This window comes from Rhipicephalus microplus, chromosome X (genome assembly GCF_043290135.1).
Source record: "Rhipicephalus microplus isolate Deutch F79 chromosome X, USDA_Rmic, whole genome shotgun sequence".
In the NCBI taxonomy this organism is placed as follows: domain Eukaryota; kingdom Metazoa; phylum Arthropoda; class Arachnida; order Ixodida; family Ixodidae; genus Rhipicephalus; species Rhipicephalus microplus.
Genome location: NC_134710.1, coordinates 126,298,009 through 126,311,699, shown reverse-complemented (window position 1 = coordinate 126,311,699; position 13,691 = coordinate 126,298,009). Strand labels below are relative to the sequence as shown.

Below are 13,691 nucleotides of genomic sequence, written 5' to 3'. Positions count from 1 at the left end.
CGAGACCACGGACTTCACGCCCTTCTATCTGCTTTACGCTCGATCACCACGCAGCTCCCTTGATACAATCCTCCCATTTAAGCTCCATACCGATGAGTCCATGCCGATACGATCAACGCCATGATGCCATTTCATTCCGCAAAGGTGAATTCATGTGGTTGTGGACCCCCCAACGAAAACCTGGTTTATGTCAGAAGTTTTTACCGCAGTACACAAGCCCCTACGTCATTGTAGATCGCTTGACTTACTTGACGTACGTTGTGGCACGCTTGACGACACCTTCTCGTCGGTCAAATCGAACGAACTTGGTGCACGTGGCTCACCTCAAGAAGTGTCATCCCTCCAGTGACATAAACTCGCCCAGCTGACTTCGTCTGTGAACCGGGGATTGCTACAGTATGAGCCGGGCTGTAGTATGTGCCGGGCAGGTAGAAGAGGAAGACGACGTTGTCTGGTGCGGCCTAGGACTTCATCTTTACCGCGACTGCCGAACTTCATCCTCACCCTGTAAATAAATCCACCTATCCTTTAATTCAACCGTAACAATATATATATATATATATATATATATATATATATATATATATATATATATATATATATATATATATATCTTTAATCCTATCTTTTTAATCTCTTCTCTCCCCCATCCCTTGTGAGCTACTGTCGAGGGGTCGTACGCTGATGCAGACACGAGGCTCACTTTTCTCCTATTTTCCTTCTTATAACCACAATGTGTGTGTAGTTGCGGCTATCTCTATGCGGGGTGTTGCGAAGAAGAGGACGACGTGTTTGGTGTTCGAAAATACACAATGGCGATCATCTTGACTGCCGGACTATTTTTCTACTCTAAAGTAGTAAATACATTTGCAACATTTTGGTGGAGGTGTGGGGTACGACGCGAGACAGAACTTCGCAGCTGACGTGTTCTCGATTGCCCGACCATGTCAACAGAAACCAATCTGCCGCTCCTGTTTCAGCCGTGACTCCGGAGCAGCCTGTACAGCCGGTCGAATTGACGCAACCGCGCGACTGTGGCAACTTCTGCGGCACTGACCACGTTGACGCTGACGACTAGACTTCGAAGTTCGAGCAGTTTGCAGCGGTCTACCGGTGGGACCTTACGATTATGCTCACCAACGCTGGTTTCTATCTCTAAAGAACAGCAGGCGCGTAGCTCGAGGCTCATGAAGCTGACATAACCAGCTGGGATGCTTGAAAACAGAAGCTTCGTGATATATTTGGTAAAGCCGTCGGACACCAGTGGGTCGCTTCTAAAGAACTCTCTTGTCGGGCACAAACTATGACCGAATCCCATGTCACCTACATCCTTGACGTTCTGGCCTTTTGCCATCGTGTCGACTCCAACATGACCGAGGAAGACAAAGTAAGTCGTTTGCTCAAAGGCACGCGGATGATGCTTTGAACTTACTTGTGTCTAAAGATTGTTCAACCATTAATGACATTATCAAAGAGTACCGCCAATTTGAAGAGCCGCCGAGTCGCCAAGAATTTGTTGCGACTTCCGAACACGGCTTCCACTTTATCATGCGAGGACCTTTAGTCGCCACGCAGTCAACCACCTACCTACCAACGAGAGCATAGTTCGCATCGTGCGTCGAGAAATCGAAGCAGCGTCTCTACCATCTTTACTGACACACCAATTTGATGATCGGCCAACGATCTCGTTGATCCAGCAGGTTGTGAGGGAGGATCTGGCAAACATCGGACTGCAGCCCGTACTTCGTTAGCGGAACCTCGGGCCAGTACCCTAATGGACTCGTAATGGACGACGCGTGCATTTGTATTTCCACGCTCTCCGCTTTCGGCAACATGGAATGTGAGCAACGGCGTGACGCGTCCCTACGAAATCTAATCGACCGCCTGAATACTGGCCCTACAGACTATTCGCTTCGAATGTTCGTCGTCATAGACAGCATCCTATACCGCTGCAATATGCACCCTGTGGGACAAGGACTACTACTCGTAGTACCCACTCATCTGAGCTCGACCGTACTTCAGCAACTACAAGATGTACCAACGGTTGGCTACCTTGGTGTTGCTAAAACGTACGACCGTGTCCGCCGATGCTTTTTCTGGCCCGGCCTTTACCCTTCCGTACAACGTTATGGTGCTTCTTGCGAGTCGTGCCAACGCCACAAAAGACCAGGTGTACAACCCGCCGGGCTCCTTCAACCGATCGACATACCTGCCGAGCCTTTCTATCATGTTGGCATTGACCTGCTGGGCCCTCTTCCTCTTTCTACCAACGGTAACAAATGGGTCTCCATCGCTACAGATTATTCAACCCGTTTTGCCATTACGAGACCTCTTCCAAGCAGCTGCGCTACAGACGTCACTGACATTTTTGATCCAAGACGTCCTCTTACATCACGGCGCTCCTCGTCAACTGGTCACCGACCATGGTCGCTATTTTTTATCTAAGGTAATCGACGACCTACTTCGTTCTTGCGCAACGAAGTACAAGCTTACGACGACCTATCATCCTCAAATGAACGGCCTCACAAAGCGTTTGAATTGTACGCTCACTGACATGCTCGTCATGTACGTGTCGAGTGATCATCGCGACTGGGACATTGCACTAACCTTTGTTACTTTCGCTTATAATAGCTCACGCCACGACGCTGCTGGATATTCTCGCTTTTGCGTTTTGTATGGAAGAGACCCGGCATTGCCATTCGGCACGATTGTACCCAACCCTGCCGACCTATCCACATCATATGCTCGCCGCGCTGTCGGCACAGCCGAGAAGGCCAGTCAGATTGCTCACCGACGCCTTTACAACTCACAGCTCCGCCAGAAACATAGCTATGACAGCCACCGTCGGAACGTCCGCTTTAATCTGGGTGACATCGTTCTTCTGTGGACTCCGTCGCGGCATGTTGGCCTGGCCGAAAAGCTTCTACCCAAGTATTCCGGACCTTACCGTGTGCTACGACAAGTAACTGATGTCACCTACGATATAGCCCATCGAAACCCCTTTCATGCCCTCCACATCTTCCAACATCGTCCACGTCGCTCGCCCGAAGCCGTACCTCTCGTCCAACACTTACTAGCAAGGACCGGGTCGGCGATTTTGCCGCCGGAGGTGGCTGTTGCGGGGTTTCGGCTAGTTGCGGCTATCTCTATGCGAGGTGGTGCGCAGAAGAGGATGACGACGTGTTTGGTGTTCGAAAATACGCAACGGCTGCCATATTGATTGCCGGACTATTTTTCTACTCTGAAGTAGTAAATACACTTGCAACAGTATCATGCATTACAGCAACATTATCGTCTCGAACGTAGGTCATACTCTCCGCCACATTCAAAACTCACAAGAGACGAAGGCACTGATTACAGGCGCCTTCAAAGCAACACGTTCACCCACGGCGTACTATTGCAGGATATGAGGCCGAAATTCCGTAGGTACATCTGCCCTCACTGCAATGTGGCAGACACTCTGGCGCACCTCCTACTGCAGTGCAAAGTAAGCGTCCAAAGGCTACAAGCACTAGCACCAGATGCGGTCCAAGACCTCCTCAGTGAAGCGGGGGAGGCAGCGATCTTCCAGCCGGACCTGGTCGAGCAGCGTCAACTCGTCGCTCGAGCCCGGCGGGCTGTCCAGACCTGAGGGTTCCTGGAATAAGGGACCCTCCCTCCTTCACTCACAAGCTTAACTCAATAAATGTTCTCTCTCTCTCTCTCTCTCTCTCTCTCTCTCTCTCTCTCGTTAATAGGATTGTGACTTGTATCAGGTATATGTTTCACATCGAGTACATTCACATACCGTTATTTGTCGCGAAGCGTAGTTCTCAGCAAAGAGCGCAGTCAGTGACGAGTGAGGGCAAGTTTGTCACCTGGTAAAGATGAGGAACACATGTCTTACAAGTTATCAGGGAACGCTATTCATGTGCCAAACGAAGTCTTATTGCATAAAAATTACACGCCAATTTAAACATCTGATTTGAAAAAAAAAAATACCCTATGAAGTTCTTCCGTGCTTGCAACCCACGAAAAGGATGCACCTACCCTTTATGATGGCGTAGTTGAACTTGGCCGTTGCCTTTCACACACCGTGCGTTAGCTCAGGTCTTGAGTGTGGGCAGCTGTCGCTTTGTACGTGAACGATACGTGACCTGATGAAATTTGATTTGTCAAAAGGGTGGTTGATTGCGACCAGTAGTGTCCGCAGCAATTTATGATGGCAGTGTTGTCTGCGTATATTAGCACCTGTGATAGCCAAGCTTTCTTTTATGGGTCTACTTGCTATCCTCAAAATGCTTCTCAATGGCGTGGTAACAGTTATGGTTCAAACAGGACAGAAGTTAGAGCAACAACGGTACTTGTCAGTTGCAGCTCGGACGAAGGCAAGCCCACTTGACCAAATTCTGGCTCCAGTGTCATTACCTGTTTAACGAGTTTTGTTTCTTTTTTCATTTTCTTATGAGAGTAATACGAGGTTGTAACACGCGTAATGATAATCCTCTAATACCAGTGGTATTACTGCATAGCACGTTCGTCGGTTTGCTAAATCAAGGCTTTCTTGGTCGCGTCACAAGCAGGTTTACATGCGGATTACGCAGTGGACGCAATCTGCGTTTTATGCAGCGTTGGCAACCGCCTCTGGTTCCTTTTCTTTCCACATGAAACTTTAAAATGGTACGTCTTCCGGCGAATAGGAGCAATCCTTCTTTTAGAGTGCGACTGGCAAGAAGTCCCTGAACGGAGAAAGGGCACCGGCTCTATCGAAGCAAGAGACAGCTCCACCTGTCCCTGTTGAACGAGGTGAGCAAACAGCTGCGTGCCATGTCCGGTGATGCATGTATTGACAGTTTCGTATCATATCTCTACATGCGCATGCACGTTTGTGCCGACATAATTGTTGTAGTACACCGCGAATCAAATACAACTTCACCACAGGCAGGAATTGGTAGATTAGTATTTTTCCCATCAACCTCAGCGAATGCAAATAAAGCATTTTGTGCAAGTATAAAGCATTGTTCAATCCAGGAGAAAGAGGCCGAGAAAAAGAACAACAGAATACAAGAGTCACTTCTGACTGCACCGTACTTACACAATTGGTCGACAAATTTCTTTTAAATTTGAAGTCGGAAGTTGTGGCGTTGGCTTACAATCGAAACAAAGTAGTAGCGCCAGTTACAGCTTGTCAAACGAGAAATCGGGAACGCTGGGCCATGGTTGCGAAATTACGTTGGCGTTCCGGCTTTACTTCATATACCATATTTTCTTGCGTATAACTTGTACTCTCAACAAAGATTAGTGGAGAATTTTCTAAGAAAAGGTACTCGCACCTTGCTGTGCGTCAAGCTATTTTTGCATAGCTGCAAAGCACCGCCATAAAATAACTTTGCACACCAGAATTCGCAGTTTTTTTGTCCTGACTGTAAATAACGTGTTACGGGGCTAGTTGTGCTACATTTCTAGTTAATTCCAGAACAACATTTCACGAGAACAGGCCACAGAAGTACCTGATATTACGGATGCTGACTGCTTGAGGAGGTTGACGTACATTCGAGCCGACTCACAATAGTGTGAATACAGTATAATGCGAGAGATATGAAAATGTGTATTATGGGGAGCATGGAACAAATATCAGATTTTTCGGCGGTATCTTCGGCCATAACACAATGTTTTTATCGTACTTCCAAATTTATTTTAGTTTGTTTCCACGACAACTTATCCTTGTTCTTTTCTTTTCCTTTCTTTCTTTCTTTCTTTCTTTCTTTCTTTCTTTCTTTCTTTCTTTCTTTCTTTCTTTCTTTCTTTCTTTCTTTCTTTCTTTCTTTCTTTCTTTCTTTCTTTCTTTCTTTCTTTCTTTCTTTCTTTCTTTCTTTCTTTCTTTCTTTCTTTCTTCTTGAACATAAATCCTCACCTTTTTGTTCAGTTGGCTTGGATTTCCTGGTACAGCAAACAATTCACGCTAAGCAAGCCCTCCCATCATTTCCCGATGATAGTTATTTAAACTCTGTTGTTAGTGATACGTTGTTTTTTTTTTTCCACTTAAGAACCGACAAGTAAACGGAGGGAGGCGTGGGGCGCTTTGGTCGCGTCGTAAAAAAAAGCGACATATGCGCTTTATTGGCCAATAAATGAGTCTCTTCTATACACACAACACAGTCTGGGCGTCACGAGTGAAAGCTTGTCAGCCAACTATTGCTGCCACACAAATTGCTGCCTTGCAAGCGCAGAAAAGCGGAGCGAGGTCGCACAGCCGCAAGGGCTCATGCTTGGACCACCGTCTGCGCCGAGCCCTCGATGTTGAACAGCTCTCGGCAGTTGAACACGGCGACCACGTTGCGCGGACCAGGCCTCGCTGGCACGAACGTCTCCCGGTGCACCCACTCGGCGCGCGGTGCCACATTCCTGCGCAGTGTCGAGAACAGCAAAGACGTTAGGTGTAACTCGAGGCCGTAGCTGATGCCGCGTTGTCGAAGCAAGCAAGACACGCAGCAATACACGCATATCAATATCGGGTGAGCGAGATACATCTTTTTGTCTGCGTACGATTAGGGACTCTCTGTAGATGTCGAGCTCGAAGAACAAAACTATATACGAGTGAAGGTGGCAACCGAAGTACCACCATGCGCTCGCTTACGTACAACAGCACTGGAATACAGTGTTGAAATGTATAGCGCTAGCTCGTGGATGTCCCGAACGAGGAAAAGATGGTTCACACATTCTACGAATGTAGGAAGGAAGCGTACATTTAAGAACTTGTTTTCTTTGTTAAACAACATAATACTGAGATCTAACAGACAATCATGCCAAGGAAATTATAGGGGATGTTATTAGAAGCAGTTGTGAATGTGAAGAAATGAAAGTTGGCGAAAAGCTAACTGGCCTTGGGCAGGGACGGAACCTGTGAACCTCGAATGACGCTTCCGATACTCTACCAACTGAGCTAACATGGCGACTGTATGTCCAGTCTATATGAGGCGCATATGTTGACACGAATGTTTCAGACGTAAAGTGGTGCTAGTAACGTTTTTTAATAGAGCCATGCAATCAAGTGGTAGAATTTCACGTTAGAGGGCAGTACGTCAATCTATCAAACTGTGAATATGTTAATGACACATTTCGATCGTGACAAAGAAAAACTAAAACTTGGTTCTTTATTTTTTCATTTAGGTTACGTTTATTCTTTTCCCAGTTTTATCATTGCTGGCGTTATCAATTACGTTACAACGTCAATAGGGTGCAGGATTAGAGATTATGAGCAGCTGCACTTCGTCCTATAAGCAACGGTTAAAATAAATTTCAAAATGATCTTCCCCGACTCTCCGCTGCCCTGCAAACATGGAAATACTTTGCTCACGTCTACACGCTGCGAGCACATTTTGTTTTCTTCCCTCTTTCCGGTGTTTGCGCAGAAGCTTTAATTTCAGCTTCACTTGCTCTTACTTCGGTAACTAATACATGATTATTGTGTGGCCCACTTATCAAAAAAACAAAAAAAAAGGAAGCTACCACGTACGCCACCCAAGTCCTATCTTTAAATATCGATTTCGTTGGCAATATTGCGCAGCTTCACCGCCTTGGTGGTCTAGGGGCTATTGCTCGACTGCTGACTCACAGGTGGTGGGATCGAATCCCAACCTCGGCGGGGGACATTTTCGATGGAGGTGAAAGTACTCAAGGCCCGTGTATTTAGATTTAGGTGAACGTTAGGACGAAATTACCGGAGCCCTCCACTACAGCGTCTCTTTAATCATATCGTGGTTGTGGGTTGTAAAACCACGTAAATTATAAATTATTGTTAAGGTTGCGCAGATGGGCCACACTGTCACAGAAATGAAAAAAAAAAAAAAAACAAAACGGAACTGCCGAATGTAAGTGATGCCATCGCATGGACGCTTTATGTACGCGCGTGTATGTTACAGGTAGGCGCTGGCTGAGCACGCCGTTCTACTTACGAGAGGTGAACGATGTGCGCGCTTGTCACGCCGGGGCCTTCAACGGACAGGGTGCAGTCTCGGAGAGGCACATTAAGTGGATTTGTGAAGCGCATTATGAGCCTGAATGGATGGCCGACCTTCACTGGCCCTTCGACCTGCAAAAATAGTGCGTGCGAATTATGGCAGTTTGGTATTTCACAACGGAAGGGTGTGTTTCGCTATAAACGGCGTGACTTCTCAAAGATACCTGAAAGGTATGCTCTGATAGACAAAGATCGTGCTCATAAGAAAAAAAAAACATAGCGTTTCGGACGTGCTAGTGTGACAATAGGAAGTTTTTCAATAGGGGCCCCATAAGTTTGTGGTCCTGAAACCCATTGCGTGTGCTCGATTTGGGTAAAGCAGGAGTTGTTTTCGAATAGGGGCGCGGCGCTTTGACACTCCCCCTAATTTAGGTCACTCGATCATTGGCCGAGAGCTGTCACTTAAGTGGGTGCTTTCACTTTTGCCTAACGCAAAGCTTTCGGGGCTCGCGCTAAATTTGATAAATAGCGTCCCCCAAACAAAACTCAAAGTTACAAACCCTGTTTAGGTCTTGCGCGTGCGCACTGGCCTCGACGCTATTTATTTAGGGCGCCAAAACTATTAGGACCTCTATTCGGAAACTCTCTATTGATGTAGCTTTCAGCGCTCGAGCTGATGAGTAGACAGGCGTGACACACACGTGAGCGCCTTTGCGTCCCATTTCTGGTTTCTCATCATTTCGTGCGCCAGATCAGAGCGTAAACAGCCCACTGGGCCGTCTGTTCGAAATAGTTTAGCTTGTGCTTGATTAAAAAATATAATAACGCTTGAGAGAACTATATGGAGGCAATCTGAAAATTATGAAGTTTTTTACTTATAAATATAATTTGCACCCGCATTCCATCTTCGATATATCCTCGCACTTCAGTAAACTGCTGTCGTTGATATAGTAATAGGTGTAAGTGCGTGTTATCGGCTCATCTAAATACCTGAATGTCTAATTTCGGTTTCGTGATGGTGAAGTCGTCCTCCTCAGACCATGTTTGTCTCGTCTCCTTGACGTTTGCGATGACGTAGATTTTCACCATTGCGAAGTCCACCAGTTTGTCGAGGTACTCTTCGGGCTGGACTGTCAGTAACAATACCTCTTCTGGAAAGGAAAGCAATGTTGGTTTGTTAGCATATTCATACAAACGACAAATAAAGGGGGGAGGGCGTAGAGGGGCACTTGTCTGTACTTGTAAAACTGACGACTTAATTTTTTTATATAAAAAGGCGCAAAAGCAAAATATTACAGAACTTTAAAGGCGTTTCGTAGTTGAGAAATGAGAAGAAATACTGAAAGAAAAAAAAAAAACGAAAGCGAAGCGTCGGAGAGAGAGAGGGTCGTAGTCGCTAGAGCTTTTTTGACAAAATCCCTAGACGTTTTGTGGCCCCTTACAAATAACGCTGACGTACTTGCTAGTTCACGTGCGTGAAAGGCAAGTTGCATAGGAGTCTTAAGCAGAGCAACCTACTTTTCCGCAAAGGCTGCCGCATGAGATTTTCGTCGATAAACATGGCAGCTCCGATCAACGTGATGGCTCTTCAAGTTCGACTAGATTGTTGATGCCTAGTACTTTTCGTATGCTACGAGTGGTTATTTGGTAATGCCTTTTACCTCAAGCTTGACACGGATAATTTAACATAATAAATAATGCTTGCAATAATTTGTATTAATACTCGAAATTTTTGTTTAGCACCAAAAAAGCGAAGCCACGGTGTGGTTTGTTTGTAATTTTATTATTTATTCCTCACAGTGGCATCGTGAGCTGAATGCACTATTCTCAATCTCGTCATTCTGTGTGTATATATCAAACCGGTGATTGCAAAACTACTGAAGTCCCTAAGTCTCAGAGACCCCCCTCCCCCCTCCCCCTATTTCTTGGACCACTACTTTACTAGGCGAATGTTCAACGCTATCGACTGCGCTAGCGTCTAAGGTGCGCATGAAGCGTGCAGTGTTTTTCGCACGGAAACACAGTGCGATTGCTTACGTGATGACAGCTCGGCGGGCATATCTCATTTTCAGCTCACCATGTGTTCGAACATGATACGAGGCTTACTTGTGCCCAAAAGGTCCATAGCAAAAGTAACAACCAGACAGAAAGTTAGAAACATTATACTGTTGTCTTGCATCGGCACATCATCTGTTTACCGTCCACCTTTAAATATCTTTAAAGACTACAGTCACGTTTTCTTTTCTCTTCTTTCTTTTTATGTCCATTTAGGGCACATATTCTGGCAAAATGTACAATATCAGTTACGAAAAATTCTGAACTCAAACGCGCTCAAAAACGCAGGTTGTGCATTGCGCAGGTTGTGCATTGTTTCTGCTGTGATCTGTGTCGACATTCGATTTACACGAATATGCGGAACAATCTATACTCAAAGTATTTGTCCTTAAGCTACCCACCTTCTTCATGTCCTTTAGGTGTCGTTATGATGGGGCACAATGTAATCAATTCGCATTGAGTGCCAAGTTATCACAGACTACGTTAAATGAGCTCTAAAGCCAAACGGCAGTGATGTGCCCCTGCTTTATGGAATTCCCACCTTCCTGCGGCTGGAGCACGAACGTGGCCTTGTCTCGTTTGATCTTGCGCGCCAGGATGCCGGTGTAGTAGACCGACGAGGCGCAGAGCACCGCGTTGATGGTGCGCTGCTCGTTGCTTTCGTTGCGCATGCTCACGGTAACGCTGAACGGCTCGCCGATCATGATGCTCTCGATGTCTTGCAGTTTAAGCGCCACGTCCTGCTTCGACTCGCTGGGAAGCTCGAACAACACGTTCAGGCCACCACTGCGTGCGGCGTTCAGAACTGCCATGCGCTCTTCCTCCGTTCCTATGAGCAAATGGTTTAATCGTGACTTGGCGCTGTCCAGGGGTACTCATTAGGCGTAAGTTTAACTTCCATGTAATTAATATACAAGTACCATCAGTGGCGCGCAGCACACAAGAGCACAACGTTACTCGAAGCAGCGCTTATTGCGACGAATATGCTTCTTCTGTATAGACTGAGGTATACAGCACCGTTGAGGGATTCCACCAGTGGAAGTTAAAGCATTAATAGAGATCAGGAGTCTCAAACATGCGGCCCACGGAATTTTCTCTAGCGGCCCGCGGTCCACACATGACAGTCTTCGTTCCATAGTTTAATATCACTTTGAGGCTGTTAGTGGCATTGCTGAATGGTGCTGGTATTTTTTCGCCTACTCGGATTAGTAACGCTTCTGTAAGGGGAGGGGAGTTGTAAGCTTTACACAGGTGGCTTGCTTATGCATTATTTTTTTTGTGAGGCATCCCATGCGGTCACCTGGTGGTGAAACCTACCTGGAACGAAAATGTATATACTTCAGAATCGGCGTCCGTATTTTAAAAGTTGGGTTTATGGGCATCCCATTCAGAAATAACCCTTACAGGCCTGCTTTCAATAGGGAATGTTCGCTGTTATCTTGTTACCCCCACCCCCTCCATCTCACACCTCCTTCCCTGTACCGGCCCTTTGCGGGACAAAATGTCTGGACTGCGTCCGAGAAGCAGATGTGAGCCCTTATATAGATGAGCAGTAGAAACTAGCGGCTTTTACATGACTTATGACTACTTTTACCTTTCGAGCTCCAGCAGTAAAATATCTCCAAAGTTCCATTAGAACACAAGACAACTGTGTTCTTTCAATACGCCACCACTATATCAGTTCCTATGCTTTGCGTGCTTAATCACTTATTATTGCAATAGCAATTATATAGACACTGTCAGCTGGATTCGCCACCGGCGTCGACATCGATGTCATGCACCGTATATGTATACGTATCTATATGCATGAAAACGCAAGAAAGAAAAAATACAGAAAAAACACTCCGGCGAGGGGAACCGAACGTGTGGCACCTCTGGGTCGTGAAAGCGAGGCGGTAACCGCTGAGTCAGCTACTTATAACTACCACTTACCGCTGCTCACGAGCATCTCGAGGGAAAATTGTATTCTCAGCATTACCAGCAAGATGGCGCAATGAACGCGCGTCGCCACATCGCGTGGCGGCGCCCGCTCTAATCTCCTACGCGTACTTAGCCCGGCTTAGAGAAGGGGAGCGACAATCCCTCACGCGCCCTTATCTCGCGACGGCGAGGAAGAGAAGGTCGTACGCCTTGGCTGGCCTCGGGCTTTACCTAGAACGATTCTGCTGTAGTTACTGGATGCACAGAGATCACTGCAATCATTGCACTCTTCGTTTGCGAAAAGCGCGCACTTTTAGGCACAGCAAAGTAACAAATCAGACGCTCACTCGCGTGCATCCGTAACTGTGAGTACGTTTTGTGCGTCATTTGTGAGTGAGAAATGAGTGGCATGTTTCGATCTGCTTTCTATTCTGTGCGTGACCTTCCGATTTGTTGCTATCGCGTTCATCGCTTCGCCTTTCTGGCAAAGCTGTCACATTTTTTCTGTGTAATACTGATAATTGCAAGTTTGATAGATGATTTTATGACTGCTGATCAATGGTTTGAACATACCTTCTTTGCTTTTATAACAGTGCGTGATGTCTTCGGCATCCCCCATGCCATCTCGGATCGTAACGTTGGCTTTTTTTGTCAACACTCCGAGGCCCACACTGCAAATAAAGTTTCGAGTAAGAGCATAGAATGAGAGAAGAATGTGCAATATGACAACCACATAACACCATTTAGAAACAATTCCTCAATCACAGATACCTGAAGTGTCACATACGGACGAGAACAGGAGAGCAAAATGAAAATGACAATGAACTACCACATTCCACGGTGCCAGTCGTAACTGCTGTAGCGCTGCCCCAACATGCTTTTGCAGGCACTTGTTTCTCAAGCTTGTTATGATGAGATGTCATTACGAATACGTTGTATTTATTGCAGCGATTTATTTGGCGGAAAGCTAGTGTGTAAACAGGTTTGATTGTTAATGGTGGCTTATCAGTGTTTCCTTGGTATCGGAGTCATTTTTTAAGAACTACTTGAAAGAAAAAAATACGCATATGTCATATCTGGTGAGACCTATTTTGATATTGTCTGTACAAATTGATAATGTACCACAAAAAAGACACAACCAACACACAGAAACACACCAGTAGCGCTACTAACAACTTATACAGAATTTGTTAGTAACGCTTGTGCTGTGTGCTTATGTGTGCCCATCGTGTCTTTTTTTGTGCTACATTATAAATTTGAGCAAGCACCAACCAGCCGAAAAACAATTCCTTCTGCATTGTCTGTAATAGAGACGCGTACCTGTGTGTTATCGTGATCTTTATATAATAGCGGAACGACCCGGTTGCCAGCCTTCTCGAAACACGCTTACTGCAAACCTTACCGATGACAAAATCTTCTGTTTCTTCTGTTGTATGTGGCCTGCTGAATATGGGTGTCTGAGAGTCCGAAATGTGCTACATCGTTGTAGTTTTCGTTATTATACTGATGTCGCTGAATGGTTTTTGGGAACGTTAGACAAATATCCAGTATTTTTGACGCAGGTGAAAAGAAAAGTCTCAAGGTCTGTGTACTTGGGTTTAGCTGCACGTTAAAGGACTCCAGATGGTCAACATTTCCAGAGCTCTCTGCTACGGTGTCTCTCATGCAATTCTGTCATATTTTCGTTGCGTTAATAATTTTAAATAACTATAATATGTTGATAATTATTTTAATGAAGCAGATCACCGCCGTGGAGTAACGGTTACGGTGCTCGGCT

General features: G+C 45.9%; 1 protein-coding gene across 1 annotated transcript in view; it reads right to left on the bottom strand.

Annotated features, from left to right (window-relative positions):
- The window catches only part of LOC119176824 (uncharacterized), a 119,530-nt gene that overhangs the window by 73,478 nt on the left and 32,361 nt on the right, over positions 1-13,691 (bottom strand). The window contains exons 11-16 of the mRNA XM_075876426.1: positions 12,488-12,585; positions 10,536-10,823; positions 8,930-9,090; positions 7,935-8,071; positions 6,246-6,384; positions 3,536-3,637 (exon numbers count right to left, since the gene is read on the bottom strand). Coding sequence (XP_075732541.1) covers positions 3,536-3,637; positions 6,246-6,384; positions 7,935-8,071; positions 8,930-9,090; positions 10,536-10,823; positions 12,488-12,585 — 925 coding nt within the window. The remainder of the gene's footprint in view (positions 1-3,535; positions 3,638-6,245; positions 6,385-7,934; positions 8,072-8,929; positions 9,091-10,535; positions 10,824-12,487; positions 12,586-13,691) is intronic.